General features: G+C 36.6%; 4 protein-coding genes across 7 annotated transcripts in view; 1 reads left to right on the forward strand and 3 right to left on the reverse strand.

Annotated features, from left to right (window-relative positions):
* The window catches only part of srgap1a (SLIT-ROBO Rho GTPase activating protein 1a), a 130,159-nt gene extending 117,594 nt beyond the window's left edge, over positions 1-12,565 (reverse strand). For 2 of the 4 annotated variants that reach the window (XM_067390122.1, XM_067390121.1), the window contains exon 1: positions 11,995-12,562. In XM_067390122.1, the coding sequence (XP_067246223.1) occupies positions 11,995-12,061 (67 nt within the window). In that variant the 5' untranslated portion in view covers positions 12,062-12,562. Of the gene's footprint in view, positions 1-11,994 lie in introns of all 4 variants that reach the window. The other 2 variants (XR_010895519.1, XM_067390123.1) reach the window with 2 other exon arrangements.
* Positions 12,566-14,435: 1,870 nt separating this feature from the next.
* On the reverse strand, positions 14,436-20,453 carry rxylt1 (ribitol xylosyltransferase 1). Its single transcript, XM_067390136.1, has 6 exons — positions 20,021-20,453; positions 19,703-19,870; positions 19,471-19,573; positions 17,296-17,610; positions 16,821-16,991; positions 14,436-15,749 (listed from the first exon to the last, which is right to left on the reverse strand). The coding sequence occupies exons 1-6, from the start codon at positions 20,163-20,165 to the stop codon at positions 15,347-15,349; spliced, it is 1,305 nt and encodes a 434-aa protein (XP_067246237.1). The 5' UTR covers positions 20,166-20,453; the 3' UTR covers positions 14,436-15,346.
* Positions 20,454-20,601: 148 nt separating this feature from the next.
* Positions 20,602-22,958, forward strand: LOC137023270 (cytochrome b-c1 complex subunit Rieske, mitochondrial-like). The gene is made up of 2 exons (XM_067390138.1): positions 20,602-20,795; positions 22,242-22,958. The coding sequence occupies exons 1-2, from the start codon at positions 20,675-20,677 to the stop codon at positions 22,850-22,852; spliced, it is 732 nt and encodes a 243-aa protein (XP_067246239.1). The 5' UTR covers positions 20,602-20,674; the 3' UTR covers positions 22,853-22,958.
* A 114-nt stretch (positions 22,959-23,072) lies between these two features.
* The window catches only part of zgc:112052 (protein C19orf12 homolog), a 3,144-nt gene continuing 2,412 nt past the window's right edge, over positions 23,073-23,804 (reverse strand). Inside the window, exon 3 of the mRNA XM_067390139.1 lies at positions 23,073-23,804. This exon is cut by the window's right edge and continues 41 nt beyond it. Within this exon, the coding sequence (XP_067246240.1) occupies positions 23,580-23,804 (225 nt within the window). The 3' untranslated portion in view covers positions 23,073-23,579.

Genomic DNA, 23,804 nt, shown 5'->3' on the forward strand with positions numbered 1-23,804 from the left:
TTTCATCAAAAATATCCTAATTTGTGTTCCGAAGATGAATGAAGGTCAGGTGTGGAACGACATGAGGGTGCGTAATTAATAACCGAATTTTCATTTTTGGGTGAACTAACCCTTTAAGACATCAATATATATTGAATTTTATGAATTGAATACTGGATTGAAACATATATTTGAGGTATAACTATATCAGCTATTCCTATTCTATAGGCCCATGTAAGTAGTTTGCACATACTCAGTCATCACCTGTGGTTTGACTGCAGTATTACCGTTTCATATTAAGAAAGTTTTGTATTCTATACTTTAATCTCAAAGCTCCCAACGATCATCAACCACATGCAGATTCATGTATAGACCATCTGCAGCTCAGCACAGGGGGTGGAACAGACGACGAGATGTACTTCAAAAGATGCTGCTCTAGTGGGAAATGTCTGTTTATAATGGATCTATAGAAGACAACAGGCTCCATTATCATCTCTCTCATGATAAAACACTCCATAAGACACTTCCTGCACCAGAATTCACTGCTGCTCAGCGGGAAAAAATTATATATTCCAGTCCTGATGAAGAGTTTTAAGCATTCTAAATGAACATTTTGCAGTTCAAATTAAGATAAAAGTAGATAAGAATCTAAGTAACGCACATGATACTTCAAATCATGCAATTTCTTGAGGCGAGGTGCTTTCACAATTACAATTTTCTAGTTATTGTCAAAGTAATCAAGTATTTTGGTGTAATATTGAACTAATCAGTAACATATACATAGTATCCCACATTATTTACTTTTTCTCTCATTTTATCATTTATTATAAACATTTTTTTGTGAGTTGTCTTTTGCTAACTGGCTAAAAGTAGAATTTAAAGTAGCCATTTCATAGAATAATGGCTCTGTAATGTCAAAATGAATAATTCCAATTATTTAAAAAAAATGGGGATTTTTAATCTCCTGTATGGATTATAAACTCAAACTTTTTGATTCTTTTTTAATAATAAAACACTCTGGTGCTCTTAATAATGTGAAAGGGCTTAAAAAAGGTCACTGAATTGTAACGCAGCACCAATTTAAATTTCATGAAAGGACCCAAATAATATGCTTTCCGTGTGACTGCTGGTGGCGAGCTCAGAAAAGACAGAGCTCAGATTGGTATCAATAAATGGCCTTTTCTTTGGGAGTCCCACACATCCGTGGCTGGAACCACAAACGCTGTCTAAAGTTTCTGCCTCCGGGGAGGGAACTGCACAGACCAGGACATGAGATGGGTCTGTAACCCCCTGAATCTTTGAGACCACAGCTCGCACCCAGACCACAAAAAGGCTTTATCGTGTGGGAGAGATAGACAGGACCCATGGCAAACAATTCCCAACATAAACACTAAAAACAGACACAACCAGGGGCAAAGGCAACCACATTAAAAAAAAAAATCGTAGAGGGAAGACATTCTGGTGACTTCAATGCGATGATACAGCATTGTATGAGTTACATAAATAAAGGACAGGGCTGTGCCTTTGCCACAAGTGATAATCAATCAAGCTTAACGCACACAAAGACGAGGGAAAGCCGTTCCCTGACATTTCATGCCTGACCGTTGCCTTCGAAAAGAACGTTACCCCCAGCGATTCAGCGCCAGTGGCCCCAGACATCTTTTCAAGGAAGGTTTGCTGAAAGCGTGGCCTTTGGCTATTGATTAGGCCGGGCTGGAACCCACCGCCTACCCCCTCGACCTTTAAAGTTCAAAAGGTCAATGCAGGAGAAAAGAGGAGGGGGGTTGGGAAGAGATAACTGCGGCAGTAGATGAATTTTCCTTCGATCAAGGGACTGCCATATGGGACAACCCACACTAATCAGAAACGGAAGAGAAACCTAAAGTTTTCCGGTGCAAAATTTGACACTTGGCAAAATCTGAAATTTGACAATGATTTCAATAGTGCCAACTCAGGATGTCCTGTAAGTTTTTTATCAGACCAGACTCTAGCCAAACTCTCCAAAACCCAGAACTGCTTTGACTTTGTGGTTCTACTGCCTTTAACTTTTCCTCCACTAAACTATTATTCCTTGAGCATCTATTTGATGATGACAAACATGGCCTGACTTGTCAGCACGATAAAAGCTGCTTGTTTGTGGTAGCTGCCAAACTTTGATTGTTTGGGATTGCATTAGTTTAAGTAGGATGAAGACAAAGACACGCTGGGCTGAGCGCCAGGAGCAGTTCTACTGCAAGAACAGCCAGGTTAGTAGACCTTATCCCATCATACACACCCAGAGTGTGACAAACAGGGCCATGCAGAGAAACGCAACTTGGTTATAAAATATTTTTTAATATATTCTGGTTTAGAGTTCACCTGACTCCGATCGGATGCTTACATAAGAAGAGTTCTTCCAAAATACAGCTAGACAGAGCACAGTGGAATGGAACAGCAGGGGTCTCATTTTAAAAAGTTAAAAAGACTATTTTTCACTTGACATTCCTTAAAAGAGCAACACTTGATGTGGAACAATAAAAAAATGTTGCAAATGTGACTGCCAAAGATGTACATCAGAATGAATAGGGCATATAACGGTGATACTTTAAAAGGGATGAATTTAAAGAGACAAACTAAAACAGCTAAAAAAAAAAAAAAAAAAATATTTTTATATTGTCCTACGCCTTTCCTATTCTACTTGCAGAACGAACGCAGCGCCAGTTCCATTTTTTTCCGTAAGTAGAATAGGGAAGGCGTAGGACATATAGCGTAAGCTTTTTGAAGAATACGAAAGTGTGGTTTTGGCGGAAGCACTTGGAAGGCGATCATTTGTTTATATAAAGCATATACGTTTACACGTTCGATTCGCTAGATAAGACCCTTATTCCTCGTCTGGTATCATTTAAAGCCCTTTGAAGCTGCACTGAAACTGTAATTTTGACCTTCAACTGGGCCATTGAAGTCCACTATAAGGAGAATAATCCTGGTATGTTTTCATCAAAAACCTTCATTTCTTTTTGACTGAAGAAAGAAGGACATGGACATCTTGGATGACATGGGGGTGAGTAAATTATCAGGAAAATTTTATTTGAAAGTGAACTAATCCTTTAAAACTGTACTGGCATAAATGTTTATAGGTCGGTTATAAACACTGATGACTACGGTAGCGATCAAAATCACCTTTTGAAAGCAACTTACTTGATGCTTCAAATAAAGATTGTATCAATTACACTGTTACACCAGTAGGTGGTGACAAGTGACTGTTAAAAAAAGTATTTGTCATTGAATCATTCAAGAGATTCATTTAAAAACGCTGATTCATCCAGTAATGAATCAAGTAAAGTCATTGAATCATTCATTCAAACTAATTTTTAAACAAATTCAAATTCAATATTTTTAAATATACTGCAGCAATTAACATTTTGTCAGAACCTCTAGTAAATGAAGTTATTTTGTTCAGTTGTCTATTCAGAATCATGGGAGAATCATGATCGCTATATTAAACAAAAAATCGTGATTATTGATTTATCCAGAATCGTGCAGCTCTATTGTAAAGAGGCAACCAAGATAGCGTGTCTAGTAGCTTGCAACCAACAACAACCTAAGGGAGGCCAAGCTGCTTTAGTTGGAGGCCTTAGGGAGGCAATGCAGGTGCTGTGAGGAGGCATCTTGGGTCGCTTTGAGCAACAGACGATAAACAATGACAGAGTCATCAGCATGGTTGCTAAGGAAACACAAACACAACCATCAGGGCCTTTTGATCTGTTGGGAGAGTGCGCACGAATGAGTGAAAGATACATCACATATTCATCTCAGGAAAAAGCAGAGAGAGTAGAGGGGTAAAATAAAAGTACTTAACTATATTAATCTGATAAAAAAAAAACTAATTGAAAAACTAAAGCATGCCAAAAAAAAAAAAAATGCACTGTCATGGCAGGAGTCTTTACAGCAGTCTTGATTGTTTGCTGCTTATCTTAATGGCCAATAATTGTCTCGCTGAAGCAAATCAGAGCTGATTGCACATTTCAAACTAGCATACATAAGTGAATCATGTTGATGCCATCTAATAAGAAAAATCTAATTAATGCCATTAACAATTAGCCCAGCTAATATGAAGCCTCATACCACCCAGTGTATAAATAGGGATGATGATGCAAAGCTGATGTAGGGTTTTGCTTGGACGAATCAGCTGAGATCAATACTGGTCAATGGATGAGCATTGAACACTGCTGAGATCATTCAAGCTCAGTAGAAATAAAAAGCCAAAGCATTACTATATTTAAGCACATGGAGAACACGATAGACTCAAGTCCTTCCAGAATGTTTACAGTCACCTTTTTGAAGAGCCACTCCACTAGAAAACAAACTTCTCAGCTGCAAGAGTGCAAGTTAGGTGGAGAAAGAAGATTAGAAGAGATTAAAACAATTAGATTAAATCGGAGATGAACCGTAACGTGAGACCTTCTATGACTCAGGGAGAAATCTCTCACCTCTTGCTTCATCCCATGACAAAAACTGCACTCATTGAAGGCAGTATCGCCTTTCTTGTCTTGTAACACTGGTTAGTCTTAACAGTTCTAACCAAGGCCCTATGGGAAGGGGCTTTCTGGCAACCCATGATGGGCCCCAAGGGAAGGATTTCTCTGGCTGTTCTTTCATCATGGCATGGACTGCTCTTACTCAGGACTTTTCAGGTCTGAGGCCTAAGATGGGTCACCAAAGGCCTTCTATCTGCTAAAACTCCAAGAGCTACATGCCAAGACATGTCTAGTGCATTGTGATGTACATCTGAACAAAAAGGTTTATATATAATAAGAAAAAAAAAATGTATGACTTGGATTGGATGGAGACAGATTGGCTAAAAGCAACCTTACTGTTTATTGTAAGAAAGATGTGGAGTTTAAGCTGACTAAATCATTGGAGAAATTCAGTATACGCCACCAGAGAGAAGTCTGCTGTAAAACTGAGTTATGAAATTTTGATGAAGAATTACAAGAACTACGATAATTCTAAAAATAAAACACACAGACTAATTGTTCACAATAGAGCTGCATGATTAATCATTAAAGGGGACCTATTATACAAGATGTAATATATGTCTCTGGTGTCCGCAGAATGTGTCTGAAGTTTCAGCTCAAAATACCCCACAGATAATTTATTATAGCTTGTCAAATTTGCCCCTATTTGGGTGTGAACAAAAATTCCTTTAAATGCAAATGAGCTGCTACTCTCGGCCGCCTTCCTGAAGAGGACGGAGCTTTAACAGCTTGTGTTTCAGTTGCTCAACAACAACAACAAAGCTGGAGAATCTCACACAGCCAAAATGACGATTGTCAGTAACGAACGGTGTTACATTGTTTAAACCGGAGATGGACACTGATGGAAAGACTCAGGAAGAAGTTACAACTCATAGAATGCATCTGGACGTTTCTGAATGGTTAGTGGATAAATTTAGCTTGTTGTAGTCCCTACCAGCCGTTTGTTGTAGTCCTTAAACAAAGAATTCTTTAAAATAAAATATCTCCCTTTGCATTGAAATTTGAGCGTCGTAACTTTGCAGACATTGTTTATGCTCTAACAGCAACATTACACACAAACTAAAGCTAAAAATGTGAAATCATATTCAACCACCCCTTTAAAAGATGTTGTGCACAGACACAGATACGACAACCTAGCAAATAACTAAAACCTAACAATTCCTTGAATTGCGGTGTATTGTTAAGTTTCGGGATGGCGGAGTCAGGGTGTGACGTGGGAGGAGACAAGCAGATTTTATTGGGTGGAGTGAAAAGCCCAGCATGCGTGGAAAGACTGGGCAGGAGACAGGCTTAGTCTATCAAACAAGAGAGAGGGAGAGTAGACACAGATGGTCCCATCAATAACCCCCACTCTTTCCTCCACCACCAAGGGTGTTCATCCACTGTTTGGGCACTAGAATCAAGCACAAAGGCTGATGGTCTGGCCAGAGCAGATGGCAGGTATTCGTGGACTTGTGGGGAACAGTGGTACAGGATGCCTCAAGCAGGAAGTGTGGGAATTCTACTGCAAAAGAGACTTCATTAACAAAATCAGGCGGTAAATTGTAATGACATAGCTGTCAAGCAGAGGCATTGTTTTAATTACTTTAAACTGATTTAGGGTTATTATTATTTAGGTCTTGTTAATAATATAGTTTATACTTTGTTTATACTACAGTTTAATATTTCCAAAATTTTCATTTAGTGCCAGCGCTAAACATACAGCAACAAAAAATAAAGTAAAAATAAAGTAAAATAAAATAAATAATTTGACTGGGGCTTAAGGAATTCGTCAAACCGAGTCAGTAAAATAAAATAAAAATAATAAAAAATAAATAAAAATAAAACTGAAACAGTTTAACCAAGTCAATGAAATGAGTCATGGGCAGATCTAAGCATTCTAGACATCTCATTTCCTAACTGAATTGACTCATTTTTCACTCAGTGATAATCAGAATCCTGTAGTAAACATTGCCAGATGTGTGTTTGATCATTTTTTCAGTTGTATACAAATGGGGCTGATTAATATGACCCCATGATCACATTCATGATTAGTATAGTTTGTGCTCTTATGAAATGACTAGACATCCAGGGTAAGGCTAAACTAGACAGAATAAAGTGTGAGCTGTGAATAATATCTTAGACAGTAGCACTGAAAATTACACAAGCCCCAAGATAGCCCTGACAGTGACTTTCGAAACATTGACCAATCTTTAGGCCATTTTTAGACATTAACTCATAGTTCATTTATAATTTAGCAAGGTTAGTGTCATTATGATAAAGCAAAAGTGACACCTCAAACTCAAGATGAGCAACTATAGTATTTCATGAATAAGCCTGTTTTTTATAAACAAGATTTTAGTTAAAAATTGTACATTAATGTACAAGGTAAAAACAACATTTTCGGTTGTGACTGACCATCATTTGTTTTAACTTTTCACATTTTTTTAATAACCTTTTTGCCTTCACTAGTTCATTTTAAATAGTCAAGGTGTGCCAAATTTAATTTTACAAGTACAAATATTCCAAATATTTTGCAAATATCACAAAAGCTGAATGCATAATATGTAATTATGAATGCAAATTATGTTTAAAATACTAGATGTCACACTTTGCTAAAGCATTTCATGTCAAACGCACAAATTATTTCTCTATAGCCATCACTAAAAATTACTGAAATATTACAGAAAATAAATATATGTACTGCCTCATTCAGCAGCACATGGCAGGAAATTTGTGTTTTATTGGGAAGATGTGTTAGAGGTTATAACATTTATGGGGGAAATATTCTCTGACAGGTTGAGGACAGCGTCCATGTCAGGAGGCAGCAGGGGCAGGCCAGTGAATCGTGACCTGGTGCAATCAAAAGAACGCCAACTGTGCAACATCAAACAGACAATCTGGCCAAAGAAAACAATGCTATTGTGCTTTGCTAGCAAGCCAAGGGAACAAATTATGAGTTTACACATCTCTGCACTTTCTTGCTTTGAAGCAAATCAGCCATGCTTCATAAAGTACAAATAAAAAGCTATATTGTTAGAGCACCATTCATACGTTTTCAATTTGGTACTAAAAACCACAAAATGTGTCTGAAATACAAATTTAACAAATGCATGAATGCACATTTGGCAGGTTTGGTTCGATTAAAATGAACTTTGGTGCTTTTGCTCTGTTAGCGTTGTTTATTTGAATAAGTGTGAATACTGCCATCTGAACCTTTCAGATGGTTCACACCTAACAAGTAGACAGAGACCCACCTTTTCAGGTGGTCTTGGTTTGCTTCCAAGCCAACTCTGGTGCGGTTTGACTGAAATATGAATGCAACATGGACCAAAGACATCTAAACTAACCAAAAAGAGGATGTTTGATCCACCCACACCACCCCTGGTGTTATCGGTAATACCAGTGTGAAAATTTCCTCACCGTGACATCCCTACAATACAACATCTTTGCGCCTTTCCGTATTTTGTTCTGTTCATCCTACACTGTTCTCTCCATGCTATAAGTGTAGCACGGAGTGCAAGGTGTTGGATACGACAGGTTTGTGTGTTGATAAGACTAACTGTTAGGTTCTCCTGCTGATTTATGCAGATCAACCACTGAGATCCTCAGATCTTTCAGTTCTAGCTGGCAGACCTAACCTGATAACTCTAAAATAAGCTTCATGTGACTCATGATGGTGCTAAAGCAAACAATACGAGTCATTGCCATGTTTATAGATAGGAAGCACAGAAACAGCATGTGGAAACTATGTGTAAAAGTCATCACAGACTTACTATGTGTAACCTTAAACTTCAAAAGGTCAAAATTCAAATACTTGATTACTAACAGGAAGTAAATCTCTGAAGTACATAAAATCTCTGATGTCCTAATACACATTACTAATCTTACTGTGAGTGATTCATCGCACAAAGGTCTGTCTTCACAATCTTCATCAAAATAGAATTTTCCTTTTCGGCTGACATCCCAAATCCTTACTTCCCCTTCCAACCTGCTCCATTCTGTCAGGTACTATTCACAATCAAATCAAGTGCTAATAAATAAGTCCTGCATATACTTTTCATTTCACTTCGAAATGAATCAGATTACAAATATAATATGGTTGTGAATGCCATTTACTTGACTTTATTAGCTTCCCAGCCATATTGAATCAGAAAATAAAATAATCTAAGCACAAATAATATGAGGCATGATCTGTGATAGTCAGGATCAGGACAAGAAGAGAATGTGCAAACACCAGGAGCCTAGAATACAAATAACACACCACTTAGGACACGAGTCCTCGGCATAAGCCGATAAAGAGGGATTCCAGGCACAGTTCAGGCCTTTCTATTCTCTCACAGTATCACTTACACGACAACCACAGTGTTGTAGAGGAAGTAGTCAATCCCAGACATCCTAAGTCAGATTGAAGGAAATGGCAGAATTATGGAAAGGTAATCTGACCATATAAATGTGACACAAATTAGACATTACACTATTGCGATATGCAAATACTTAAGAAGGTATTGATTACAGTAACTTAAAATATAGTAATATAGTAAAGTAAATTTTTTGGTTTCAACCAAAATAGTCATGATTCGATACATATCACGATACGATATTATTGCGATACTCCAAGACACATGGTAAAAGGATAACAAAAAAAATGTACTGTGGATTAAAATGCTAAATTTGGTATTACATGATTGGGAGTGGAAATGAACAGGCTTGGACTTGGTGCTGGTAACCTTATTAAACACTTGCTGACTGCAAGTGTTTAATAATGAAAATAACGACGGCTCTTGTCTCCGTGAATACAATAATAAACAATGGTAACTTTAACCAAATTTAACTGTACATTAGCGACATGCTAACGAAACATTTAGAAAGACAATTTACAAATATCACTAAAAATATCATGATATCATGAATCATGTCAGTTATTATTGCTCCATCTGACATTTTTCGCTGTTATTATTGCTTGCTTACCTAGACTGATGATTCAGCTGTGCACAGATCCAGACGTTAATACTGGCTGCCCTTGTCTAATGCCTTTCATAATGTTGGGAACATGGGCTGTCATATGCAAATATTGGGGGCGTACACCCCGACTGTTACGTAACAGTCGGTGATATGTTGAGATTCGCCTGTTCTTCAGAGGTCTTTTAAACAAATGAAATTTATATAAGAAGGAGGAAACAATGGAATTTGAGACTCACTGTATGTCATTTCCATGTACTGAACTCTTGTTATTCAACTATGCCAAGGTAAATTCAATTTTTGAATCTAGGGCACCTTTAACTATAGGCTACTTTACTGCAGTTAAGTTATCAACCAATTTGCATGTTTGGACCATTTTGCAAAAACAAAAAATTAAATAAACTTCTCAAGGGAGCATATGCCCCGGGACCCTGATAAACGGTTCACACTTCAACCCCCCAATGTAGACTGTAACCATAGACTGTAATTGCTTTTAGGTTCAAACCAAAACTACGCCCTTGCAACCGTGGGAGACGACCAACCCCCCAATACCCGCCCCCCAACAAAGCCTCGCCCCCTTTGGTGAGTACCGGCACTTTATTTTTTCCACTTCAAGCACTGTACCTGATATGGATGCCAATATTTAGAAGACAAAAAAAGCACAATAATATAACTGTCAACATTGCACCAGCATAAAGTTTGTGCTAGAACAAATCTCCCTCCTTCAGTCATGGAAAAAGGCATGTCTGTTAATCTGGGGGGTGCTTTCATGTTACTACAACCCCATTTGGCTGCAGCGCAAAGCTAATGAGATGCTCCGCACGGGCGGATTCTGAGCATCATGCTGCTATTAACAGTCTTAGTCATCATCAGAGCGAGGGGATAGAGACATTCCTGCCAAATGAGCACTGCTGCTCTGACAAACGCAATGTCATGATACCGACGTACCTCTCTCTCTCTCTCTCTCTCTCTCGCACACTCTCTCCCTCTACATAAATAATAGGCATTTCTGTCTGCAAACAGCCCTGGAGGACTCAGCCCTTGGGGTGATGCCAAATCCCCATGGTTACTACAATGCAGCAACTGCCTCTTTCCTGTGATGATGATGCTCATGAGACGAAAAGGAAACAGACCATCCGGCTTAGTTTGCTGGAAATTCAAAGGGAACCTTTTAAAAAGTTCTGTGAACACAGGGAGCAAATTTGGCCAATGAGTTTCCACGACTCCTCCAGTCTTTTGCAATCAATGTAGCTGATAAAAAAAAAATAAAAAAAATGTAAATGTAGATGTTAAAATATTTAGAGCAAAACTATGTGAAATTATTTTTTACTTTGGTTGGGGGAAGGGACAGGGTTTAATTGGGCATAATTACTGAGAACAATATTGAAAAGAGGGTCTCTGAAATTACTCAGTCAATTAACTTGTTATAAAAACTCAGGCATCATCATCATCATCTAAATTATAACATGGCTGCATGCCATGAAAAGGCACAGACCTCATATATGTTCACTTTTTAGGGTTAAGATTGTATTAACTTTCATGTATTTTCTAAGCCTGGAAATCATAAGTTTAAAACTGCCTGATACTTCTAGGTTTTCTAAGACTGTGGAGACTCATGTAGGCCAAGCATTACTGTCACTTCAACAAATGAAAATACTCAAAACAGAATGAAAAACAAATCAACAAACAACAAATCAATGAAACATTATGTTGAGCACAATATTCAATGACAAAACAACTTAATATACAATGAACATTTTCAATAAAAAATTAAAAAAAAAAGTATTTAAAAAGGCAAGATGTCTAGGTTGTTTAACTGTCTGGAGATTGTAAAAAAGAGAGAAAAAGTCTCATTAAAAGCCTGAATTTCTTTGAAAAAAAGGAAAACGGAAAAAAAAGAAGAAGAAGTGTTAGCAAAAGTAAAAAAGCAGCTATTCTAATTCAAAATATTATTAATATTTGAAAAAGTCCATGTGGCATAACCAGTATATGCAAGAAGCCATTTTGCTGTCATGTGACAAGAAAAGTATAAAAGGAGAGGACCCTTTTTTAAATTAAAAGGTTTTGAAAAATGTAACTTAATATTTGACCTTTTTATGAATAGGTATTAGGAATACCCTCAAGGCAACACCTTGATATTTATGAATCAAAAATTCAATATCTTGAAAAATGTTTTGAAAATAATGATCAAGTTCGTACTTGACATTACACTACTTTAGCCATTAAATCAAAAATATTTGTAAAAAAGGTATTTTTTAAAATGTATGAAACAAATATTACAACATTTCCAACAACTTGCCAAATGAGTTTTAACTAGATTTTTAAACATTTCCTCTATTTTGTCATAACCTTATTTGTCATTGACCCAACAACATGTGACAAGCTTCTATCAAACCTGTTGTTTGCCAAAAAAAAAAATAAGATCATGTTCAATCTGGGAATCAAACCATTAGCATGAAGATGCACAAGTGATCTGTTCAATGATTAATACTTCCACTGCACCACTGCCTTTACCAGCCATTCAACTACTACTGCAGTTTATGATTCAATTTCTTACCTTTGACTTGAGTCTCGTAATCTGTAATGATCTCTTTTTCCTTTTTAAACTTCAGAGGATTCGACATTTTCACTAGTGAATAGAAATATCAATAGTTCAGTTGTGAGAATGTTTGTAAACGGGCTTATGTTGGGGCTTTTTCAATTTCCAGGTCGTCCTACAGAGGCAAGTGCATCCCAGAGATTTTTCGAGTTGCTCAGGCTGAAAATCCCAAACGCCAAACGCCGCAAATGTTCATCGTCCGAGTTCCGACCGATTCCGACTGTAATTCCGCCGTCAATGCTATCAAAACAGAGCGCGCACTGGAAGAGTTTCCTCCCAAACAAGTAACCCTTTCCTCGGGCAAATGTCCACAGCTTGTTTCAGCAAGAGGCAATCCAGCCCTTCAAGCTGTCTTTTGGTCACCCGCCGACGGATCTGGACAGACAGAGCAGCATAATGACATGTTACACAGGGCTAGCGTGATTTTCAGCACCCTTTCCTCGCGTCCGTGTGACTGATAGCCGGACAGTTTCACGGATTCTGACTGACCTCAAAGCAGCTGGAAAAGCAAGTGGTTGGAAATGGGAGGGATTGGAGGTGGAGGGGGTGCACGTAGCGGAAATGTGGACGGGATTGACAACTTTTCTAACCAGTTGTCCCCAAAAGTAATTTTGCGTTGTCGTTACAGAGTGAGCGATTCAAAATATTGCGCTTTGATGCTAATAAATAGCAAAAACAGTATGAAAACTTATTGTGAAATGTGTTTTGATATAATATATATGCTAATGCTTCAAACAGCTATAGTCTTAATCCTTTAAAAGTGCATAAGATTTCTGGTAATGACTTTTAAAGTTGTAAAGTAAGCCTTGTGAATATTTTTAACTGGTTTCAGCAACTCGTTTTAGTAAGGCTAAAGCCACACCAGTGTGTGTTGTGTAGGACGCCTAGTGACCAGTAAATGGAATTACACAAAAATAAATCACCGTGACGGTGAAGGAGACTGATTCCGGTTCCATTAACGACGAGAAAAACATGATCAGTCAGAGTTCAGTTTCTTCAGTGACCTTTCACAGAGTTTTTACCGGGTACATAAATGTTAAAATCCTTTAAATTTGTCTCATACGTTAGATAAAAATGCTAAGCAAATAAGGTTGCAACATTATTTATTTGGTTCATTTATTAATTTATCTCTTGTTATAAAATACAAACATAGCCCATAAGGTAGGCTATATACTGTATACGTAATCTCTGAAGATGTGGATAAACTGACAGTCATCTATGTCACATAGCGCCTCTTTCAGGACAGCTGTTTTGTTGCACCATAGCCTTTGAATTCTTATCTTATCTCAAAAACCTTTAGGTTTTTCCTCTAAACAATTTTAAGAGGGTTAAAAGCATTACTTCGCAATGAAAATCATATAATAAACTCTTGGAAATGTTTTACCATGCTTTCATCTTTTATTTTTGCTCCTTTTACAGATGCCTTTTTATAAAGGCCTAGATAATTTATTGTTTTTACTATTGTTCCAGACCCAGACTTTCAGTCTATAAAAATCCATTATAAAAAGATTATTAAAGGTGCTAAATAGGATGTTTTGTTTTATACATTTTTGCAATATTACTTGAAACTGTCTTTATTAACTGATAAAAGACTATTATTAGGTGCACTGAAAGGAATAACATTAATATACATCATCTGTGCACAAGGTAGAGCCTTAAAAACATCAGCCAATTGTTTACGCAATCATCGCATAAACGATTGGCCCTCTGGCTTGTCAGTCACTGCCATTACGTTCCTTGTGAGAAACCGTGCACGCTCCAGTAACTTTCCACACTCCACAGGTGCCGCATGCAATGTTTTTGTCAGGAGACAGGAGAAACAACTGCAGATTATGAGTTACCTGCGGTGAGTCCGACAAAATTAATCCACTAACACGACAGAGCGAATGCCGGTGGTAAACACTCGTGTTCCAATACTCGTGCACGAGTTTTGGGAGTTGTTCCCTCGAAATGAGCTGTGAAGGAGGGGGGTTGTTCTTACACATGCGCTCATTTCAAAAACTCAGTCTGGTTTCTCAGTCGACGAAAAGATCCTATTTAGCACCTTTAAGTTTAAAACGATGATAATCTAAACAAAGAGTGGCATAAATATAATAATATATACTTTTTCACATTAGATATATAGATGTGATAATGTTCCAAATTCAAACTTTGATTTAATTTCCCCACATTCATCTGCTAAAAATTAAAGTTAAAAATGTATCCCTAAACTGTGTGAATTAATGAATTGTATGTAGGGTGATTAACACTAATAAAAAATATGAATTTGATTTTTAAAATTATTTTAATACCACATTTTAATTTGATCTGAAATATAGATAAACACATTTTATTTGTTTATATAATTTTATTTTAAAACAGCAAACAAGTTGGACAAATAATGAACAAACACATAAAAAACACATGAAAACAAAAATAAAACTCAAACTTTTTTATATTTGTATACATACACTTTTAATCCTGTTGATGAACATGATAAATTAAACTATATATATATTGATAAAAGATCAGATTGATGAAGTAAATAAATAGCAGTAGAATATTATATGCGGCGTAGGAGTACAGCGACTCACTTAATGCAGTTCGGGAAAGGTTTTGATTCACTTAAATGAACCGGATCATAACCATCATTCATTTGGGAATCAGACTACATTAGTCGCTACATGTTGGTACATTAATACAGTAATGTAGGTATGTATACAGCTATAAACATTATGATATAGAATCACCAAAATGTCTGAAATGCTGTCACTGGTAATGGTAATTTATGGTAATGTTCTGACAAATATAACAGGTAGTTTAGTTAACCATTTTTGTAACTTTGATTTTACGTCCACTTCAGCACAGTATGCAAGTCTAAATGCTTGATAAATTAAAAAAAAAAAAAAAACAGGCAGGTTAAAAGTAAAATTAAGTTCTTTTATTAATTTGCACTGAGCTGAAAGCAAAAAACAGCTTCAAGAAAAAAAAAGAAATTTTAACAATGTTAAATATCTGTTTACATAACCCAGCGAGATTACAACATAAAAAACTGTACCATTTTTTATTTTCATTGACTTAATAAACTAATATTTTAAAGTAAACATGGAGGGCATTAATGCACAGCAGCATATGGTGAACCGTGTTTTATTAACATACAGTAGCATTTTTTATTTCACATGTATAAGAACAACTAAACAAGTAAAACATCACTGTATACAAACCAAATGAATGAACGGCTCCAAAAATAAGTGACAATCAAAACGAATGTTGATGCATAGCATCTGCTCGCTGTCTTTCGAAATCTTATGAGAGACTGTATTAACTAATACTAGGTGATTTTGAAAAAGGCTTCCTCCAATACCTCTGTGAATTTGTCCTTCATCTGTTGACGAAAGCCACTGTACCACTCCAGCAGTCTCATCCTCCTCTCTGTTTTTTCTTTTTGGTTCATCCCTCTCTCCCTTTCCAGAATGGCAGGCAGCTCTCTCCAGTCCTTGAGGAAGATGAAGGGTGCTCCTGCATCTTTAAGCAGTCGGAGCGGGGACCGGTTACCAACTGCACAGGCCCCTGGAGTCAGGACGTCCTCCACCACGGGCACAGAGCCATAGGCGCAGGCTTCGTAGATGCGGTAGCACTCTGTGTTCACTCCCACTGGACAAAGAGTGAGGTCACTTTGCGCTAATGCCATCTGGTACTGTCTGGAGGTGTCTGCAGTCTCTTGAGGAAGCCACCTGATGATGACACAAAATGCAAGAAGTATTTAAAACCTTGCACAATCCAGCAATATTTGGGATATTATTTGTTAGGAATTGAAGGATTTATGGGTAAAATTGAAACATTCTAAAAATGTGTATTAGCTAAAAATATTTATACACAGTTATGCTCACCAAGGCTGCATTTATTTGATCAAATACAATAATACTGTGAATGTATTATTACAATTTAAAATAACTGTTTTCTACTTTATTATATAGCTTAAAATGTAATTTATTCCTGTAATGGCAAAGCTGAATTTTCAGCATCATTACTCCAGTCTTCAGAGTCACATGATCCTTCAGAAATCATTCTAATATGCTGATTTGTGGCTCAAAAAACTTTTCTTATAATTATTATCAATGTTGAAAACAATTGTGGCGCTTTATATTTTTGTGGGAATTTTTTACGATTTTCAATGGACCCCAAACGCTTGAAGGTCATAATTACAGTTTCAGTGCAGCTTCAAAACGTTCTACACGATCCTAGACGAGGAATAAGGGTCTTATCTAGAGAAACCATCACTCATTTTCTAAAAAAAATTTTTTTTCCACAGGTCAAACTTTGAACTAATTGTTATATAATTGCACTAGCATATTGTATATGACAATTTTTTTCAAACTTTGACCTGAGGAGGGCAGTAATACACTTAGCAGCATCTACACTGCTGAGATTATAATAGAGAAGAAGAAGAAAATGAGTGATGGTTTCTCTAGATAAGACCCTTATTCCTCATCTGGGATCACATAGAATGTTTTGAGGCTGCAATGAAACTGTACTTTTGACCTTCAACCATTTGGAGGCCATTGAAGTCCATTATATGGTCCATTATAAAAATCCTGGAATGTTTTCATCAAAAACCTTAATTTCTTTTCGACTGAAGAAAGAAATACATGAACATCTTGGATGACATGGGGGTGAGTAAATTATCAGGAAATTTTAATTTGAAAGTGAACTAATCCTTTAATTTATCTGGCAATTATGTGAATGCAAATTATATAAAATCTGACTGATGCAATAATGGACATTATTTTTCCAGAAATACGTACTTCTCTCTAACATGCATGAGGCAATCTTTCTCCAAGCCATTCTGCTTTAGGATGCCCATCAGGGTTTCCCTGGATGAGTTTTTGTAGATAGTCCCAAGAAAGTTGCAGAGGTATGGTCTTACATTTTTCACCATCTGACCACTAAGTGTGACTACTGGGAAATGCCTGTATCTGCAGAGAAAGAAAAAACACATTATAAACAATTAAACTGATTTGAATTTAAATTTAAATTTATATATATATATATATATATATATTATATATATATATATATATTATATATATATATATATTATATATATATATATATATATATATATATATATATATATATATATATATATATATATATATATATATATAAATTTAAATTTATATATATATATATATATATATATATATATATATATATAAAATAATAACAAAAATATTACAGAAATATATAATTAAATAATAGTAATTATTTAACACTTACGTGGCAACACCCAGGGGCCACTGAAAGATGTCTTTATCGTTGACCCAAAGACTGTCGTACACAAGAAAGAGCAGGTCCACAAACCCGCCGTGCCTCTTGAGGTAAGGACTGATCCAGTCGTTATTGCACCGCTCGTTTCCCAAAAGGACCACAGCAACCCGAGAGACAGTGTGGGCCTGCACCAGACCCTGGACATGCTGAAGCCACTGGATGGAGTAGGAGATTTTCTGCTGCTCACGGCCATTCAAAACCAGCACCACACTGTCTGTGTCCAGAGAAACATGCCCTTGGACCACCGCTGGCCCTGTGTAGAAACTGAGGACAGATTATGATAAAAGAGATTGAAGAATTGTGGTTTCTGAAAATGGAACATGATGTTTTACTTAAAGGTGCCATCGAACATTTTTTTTAAAAGATGCAATATAAGTCTAAGGTGTCCCCTGAATGTGTCGGTGAAGTTTCAGCTCAAAATACCCCATAGATTTTTTTTAATTAATTTTTTTAACTGCCTATTTTGGGGCATCATTAACTATGCACCGATTCAGGGCTGCTGGCCCTTTAAATCTCCTGCTCCCTGCCCATCGAGCTTGCGACTCTATAATACAGTGCATTTACAAAGTTCACACAGCTAATATAACCCTCAAATGGATCTTTACAAGATGTTCATCATGTATGCTGCATGAATGCTTCGGGTCATGTGAGTATAGTATTTATTTGGATGTTTACATTTGATTCTGAATGAGTTTGAGGCTGTGTTTCATGGCCAAAGCTAACATTACACACTGTTGGAGAGATTTATAAAGAATGAAGTTGAATTATACAGACTGCAAGTGTTTAAAAATGAAAATAGCGACGGCTCTTGTCTCCGTGAATACAGTAAAACGATGGTAACTTTAACCAACAGTAGCCTACATTAGCAACATGCTAACAAAACATTTATAAAGACAATTTACAAATATCACTAAAAATCTCATGATATCATGGATCATGTCAGTTATTATTGCTCCATCCGACATTTTTCGCTGTTGTTATTACTTGCTTACCTAGTCTGATGATTCAGCTGTGCACAGATCCAGACGTTAATACTGGCTGCCCTTGTCTAATGCCTTTCATAATGTTGGGAACATGGGCTGGCATGTGCAAATATTGGGGGCGTACACCCCGACTGTTACGTAACAGTCAGTGTTATGTTGAGATTCGCCTGTTCTTCGGAGGTCTTTTAAACAAATGAGATTTATATAAGAAGGAGGAAACAATGGAGTTTGAGACTCACTGTATGTCATTTCCATGTACTGAACTCTTGTTATTTAACTATGACAAGATAAATTCAATTTTTAATTCTAGTGCACCTTTAAAATGAAATAGCATGTGTTTTCTGCCTTTTACTAAAACTCCTGTATTGAAATTGAAGGATTTATGGTTAAAACAGAAACATTATGAGAATGTATACTGGCTAAAAATGTTTATACATACATTTATACATACAATACACTGGGGTCGGTTAGATTTTTTAGTGTTTTTTGAAAGAGTATATGGAAGCTTGTTGTTTCTGTCATTGAATAAATAATTAAAAAAGGTAATTGCAACTTGTTATCTCACAATTCTGACTTTCTCGCAATTGCAAGTTTATACCTTACACAATCTCACATTTCTGAGAAAAAAGTCAGAATTAATAGATATAAACTAGCTATTGCGAGAAAAAACGAATTGTGAGATAAGTCGTATACTATATACCCTTTTCAAGCTTCCATAATCGTGCTCACCATGGCTGCACTTATTCAGATTTCAAGGAGCCGCCTCTTAAAAACAAATCATTACAGCCAGAGGGTCGGAATGAAGCTTGTTTTTCTTCATATATATTTTTATTTTATTTATTTTTTTTGTGCACCTCAAGGAATATATTAAAATAACAAAACTCATGCCATGACCCCTTTAATAAAAAATAAATAAACAGTGAACTAATATTACAATTTAAATATTTTTTTCTATTTTAATAATTCTACATTTTAATTTATTCCTGTGATGGCAAAGCTGATTTTTCAGTATTTTCATCTGGATTTTAGAATAGCATTTATTTGAAATAGGAATCTTTTGTAACATTATAGAAGTCTTTACTGTCACATTTGATCAGTGTAATGCATCCTTGCTGAATGGAAGTGTCAATTAGAAGCTTACCTGAAATTGATCTTCCCAGACTGAATCTCTCCTTCTCTCCATTGGCTGGATTTGTCCGCTGGGATGAGAGGCCCTTCTAAAATATGTTCCCACAAATAAAGTCCTAGGAAAATGTGAACAAGGAACAATATTTAATTATGATCTCTACTAATGCAAAATAATAAAAAAGAAAGAATCAAGACACAATAAGAAATGCAATGATCTCTGGAACCAAGTAACATATTCCACTTGCCAATGGCTGCTTTGCCCCAGATCTGAACTTTATATGTTTTTGGCCTGTTTTTAGCAACATGATCTTGGTATGATCTAAAGGCATCTCTTCGCTTTTGCAGAACTAAGGACTGTGCACGCTCATCCTCTTCCCATGGGTTCCACTCTTCCTCTCCTCCTTTTCCATTATCTGGAAACACATACATTTTATTAAACAAATCAAATGTTGTTTACATGCGATCATACATGTATATGCTTTTGTTCCATGTACGCTATATTATATTGTTTGTTTATTATAACAAATCCATTTGATTATGCTGGTTATGATTTACTATCTTACCTAAAATCACAGTGCCCTTTTTCACTACTCGATGAACGCGAGAAATAACCCTCTTGTTGAAAAACACATTATACGCGGCGTACAGTGAAAATATCGCATAAGCCAGAACAACTATGATCGCTATTTTCCGGCGAAAGAATCTCATGTTTGATTTTCAGGTGACCATCCTGCAGATCCCAACCAGTATGTGCGAGAAATGTTTGAACGATTCACGTTTGAACGATTCGTTCACGAAGATTCATTCAGCCAACAGTAGATGAGTGAGCTGAGAAGATTTGGATGAAACACTCAAACTGTTCGAAAGAACCGATTCACAGAAATGATTCCAACGTCTCGTCACTACTGTTTACATTTTCCCGAGACTGCATTGTACTGCCTGTTCAAAACGATAACAATTATCAAAAAAAAATTAATGTTTCAACAAATAATGTGAAAATAACATGCGGCACTAATTAAATTATGTATTGTATTTACCATTTCAATAGCTTAATTGAAGGATTTTTTTCATGTTTTTCTTTTTACAATGCGCCTTCCGTTCAGTCAATCTCCGGTCGACTATGACGTCCTGAAGGAGGAGCTTCCGTTGTACAAGCGCTCTCTTCAGAGGTCGAAGTGACCGTACGAGCTGTCAGAGTCCCTCTCAACAGGACAAAAATGATGTCCATGGCCGCTCGTTTGGGGATTTTGTCCCCTTACCTGCAGGCTTGTGGTCCGCTGAAAACATTAGTACCCGGAGCGGTGAACACAGAAGTGCTGATGAAGTGTGCTGTGAGCGGTAGGTGATCATATAACGTGGTCATGTTATAAGCTGCTCAGACCCTTTTAGGTTTGCAAGTAGCATTAGAAACAGTGTTAAACACGTAAAAGGTCTAAATAAGATGAGTTCTTTACGTTTCTTTATATATTAAATATATTTACTTTTCTGGTATTTACTTTTCTTTACTTTCTGGTTGTTGTGGTTCCCTTATTCTAATGCATACCAAACCGCCTTATAATACATAAATTAATGCTATAATAAATGATAAATCATTAAAATATGCATTGTGTTTGTGTGTGTATATATATATATATATATAAATATATTGCAGCTACATTCACCATTCATACACCATTGTGTAACTAACTGTCCCTTAGTTCACCCAAAAATGAAATTTATGTCATTAAGTACTCACCCTTGTGTTGTCCCAAACCCGTAAGACCTTCGTTTGTCTTTGGAACACAAATTAAGATTTTTTTTTTTTATGCAAGGGTATCTGATCCACACATAGGCAGCAACGACATTGCACCTTTTGAGGTCCAGAAAAGTACTAAAGACCGCGTTAAAATCATTGACGTTTCTACAGTGGTTCAACCTTGAGGGAGAGTACTTAATGACAGAATTTTTATTTTTGGGTGAACTAACCTTTCGAAGTCTGTTTAAAGGGTTAGTTCACCCAAAAATGAAAATTCTGTCATTAATAACTCACCCTCATGTTGTTCCAAACAAGACCTTCATTCATCTTCAGAATGCAAATTAAGATATTTTTGTTGAAATCTGATGGCTCAGTGAGGCCTGCATAGCCAGCAATTTCCTCTCTCAAGATCCATTAATGTACTAAAAACATATGTAAATCAGTTCATGTGAGTACAGTGGTTCAATATTAATATTATAAAGCGACGAGAATATTTTTGCTGCACCAAAAAAAATAAAAAAAATAATGACATATACTGATGGCCGATTTCAAAACACTGCTTCATGAAGCTTCGGAGTGTTGTGTATCAGTGTATCGAATCTGCTGTTCGGGGCGTCACATGATTTCAGCAGTTTGACACGCGATCCAAATCATGATTCGACATGCTGATTCATAATGCTCTGAAGCTTCATGAAGCAGTGTTTTGAAATCGGCCATATATAAGTCGTTATTTTGTTTTTTGGCGCAGCAAAAATATTCTCGTCACTTTATAATATTAACATTGAGCCACTGTACTCACATGAACTGATTTAAATATGTTTTTAGTACCTTTATGGATCTTGAGAGAGGAAGTGTCATTGCTGGCTGTGGAGGCCACACCGAGACAAAATATCTTAAACAAATTTAAACAAAAATATCTGAATTTGTGTTCCGAATATGAACAAAGGTCTTACAGGTGTGGAACGGCATGAGAGTGAGTAATTAATGACAGAATTTTAATTTTTGGGTGAACTAACCCTTTAATGACTTTTGTTCCGTCTCCTTTTTAGGCCATTTTGGAGCACGTCTCGCTCACACAGACATCAAAATCCCTGACTTCTCTGACTATCGGCGTGCTGAGGTGTTGGATCCTAAGACGTCCTCTCAGGAGAGCAGTGAAGCTAGGCGGGCCTTCTCTTACTTGGTGACCGGATCCACTGCTGTGTTGGGCGTCTATGCTGCCAAAACGGTTGTGACCCAATTCATTTCCTCAATGAGTGCCTCTGCTGACGTCCTTGCCCTGTCCAAAATCGAGATCAAGCTGTCCGACATCCCAGAAGGGAAAAACATGACCTTCAAGTGGAGAGGCAAGCCTCTGTTTGTTCGTCACAGAACGGAGAAGGAGATCACAGCTGAGCAGAACGTAGACCTCTCAGAGCTCCGAGACCCCCAGCATGACAAAGACCGGGTCGCCAACCCCACCTGGGTCATCGTTATTGGTGTCTGCACTCATCTCGGCTGTGTCCCAATCGCAAATGCCGGTGATTACGGCGGGTACTACTGCCCCTGCCACGGGTCGCATTACGATGCTTCAGGAAGGATCAGAAAAGGACCCGCACCTCTCAACTTGGAGGTGCCTTACTATGAATTTCCAGATGAGGAAACTGTAATTGTTGGATAGGATATACAATGGACATTTTTCACTGTATGCTTTTAATCTGTCTGGCCAAATCTAACTATAAATAAATATATATTTTAAAGCAACCAAATATCTGTTTTTGAGGCTTTTGACTATGCATGCAAATATTGGTTACAAATGAACTAACAGAGTTCTGAAAAAAAAAAAAGTTTAATTAACTTCAAAATACATTAATTTAACAATATCATTTCCATATTGCATAATCTTCCTAAGTGTTCTGAAAATAAACCACACATTATGCCAGTAAACTATTTCAAAGAACATACAGTGCTTGACAGATTGAAGTGTACTATATAAATAAATAAAAAAAAAATATGCCAGTTTACTACTCAAGCATCCAGTCAGACAATCTCTATGACACATGATTTTAATGTGCCTGGCAAAATCTGAATATTAATATATATTTTAAAGCAATCAATTTTAAAGCAAGGCTTTTCACTGGGTATGCACATTTTAATTAAATAACTTTAAAAAGCCATTTATTCAACAGTATCATTCACATGTTCACAAAATAAACTGCACATTATGCCAGGAAATTATTTCAAAGAATAGCCTCTGCCATGTTTGTCAGATTCAAATGTACCATATAAAGTTAAAACAGTTTTATATGCCATTTTAAACTACAGTCCTCAAGCATCTAATCAAACAACCAACCAGTATGACATGATTATAAGGTTTGAAATGTTGAGATGTTTTTATGAAAATGGTATCAGTCTATATAATGCACTTCAGCTTGAAGCTCCTTATGTATATAGCTTAGAAGAGCAGCAGTCACCTGCTGCTGAAGTGTGGCATTTCCCATTACAAGGGCAGTCAGCTGTGCAACATCAGTCCATGTTATTGAGCCCAAGATGGCTGCAATATCCTCATAGAGTCTGTGCTGCTGGTCTGGTGTCAGTTCCATGATAACCTGGGGGAGAGGTTTAAACTGTCC

The sequence above is a fragment of the Chanodichthys erythropterus genome, chromosome 7 (assembly GCF_024489055.1).
Source record: "Chanodichthys erythropterus isolate Z2021 chromosome 7, ASM2448905v1, whole genome shotgun sequence".
NCBI lineage: Eukaryota > Metazoa > Chordata > Actinopteri > Cypriniformes > Xenocyprididae > Chanodichthys > Chanodichthys erythropterus.

Excerpts from the sequence above, each read along its gene's own strand:
- rxylt1 (XM_067390136.1), bottom strand. The coding sequence starts at position 20,165 with ATGAGATTCTTTCGCCGGAAAATAGCGATCATAGTTGTTCTGGCTTAT. Across the intron at positions 17,611-19,470 it reads TCTGGGAAGATCAATTTCAG|TTTCTACACAGGGCCAGCGG; the intron begins GTAAGCTTCTAA and ends ATCTGTCCTCAG. Across the intron at positions 16,992-17,295 it reads TGGCCCCTGGGTGTTGCCAC|ATACAGGCATTTCCCAGTAG; the intron begins GTAAGTGTTAAA and ends CTTTCTCTGCAG.
- LOC137023270 (XM_067390138.1), top strand. The coding sequence starts at position 20,675 with ATGATGTCCATGGCCGCTCGTTTGGGGATTTTGTCCCCTTACCTGCAG. Across the intron at positions 20,796-22,241 it reads GATGAAGTGTGCTGTGAGCG|GCCATTTTGGAGCACGTCTC; the intron begins GTAGGTGATCAT and ends TCTCCTTTTTAG.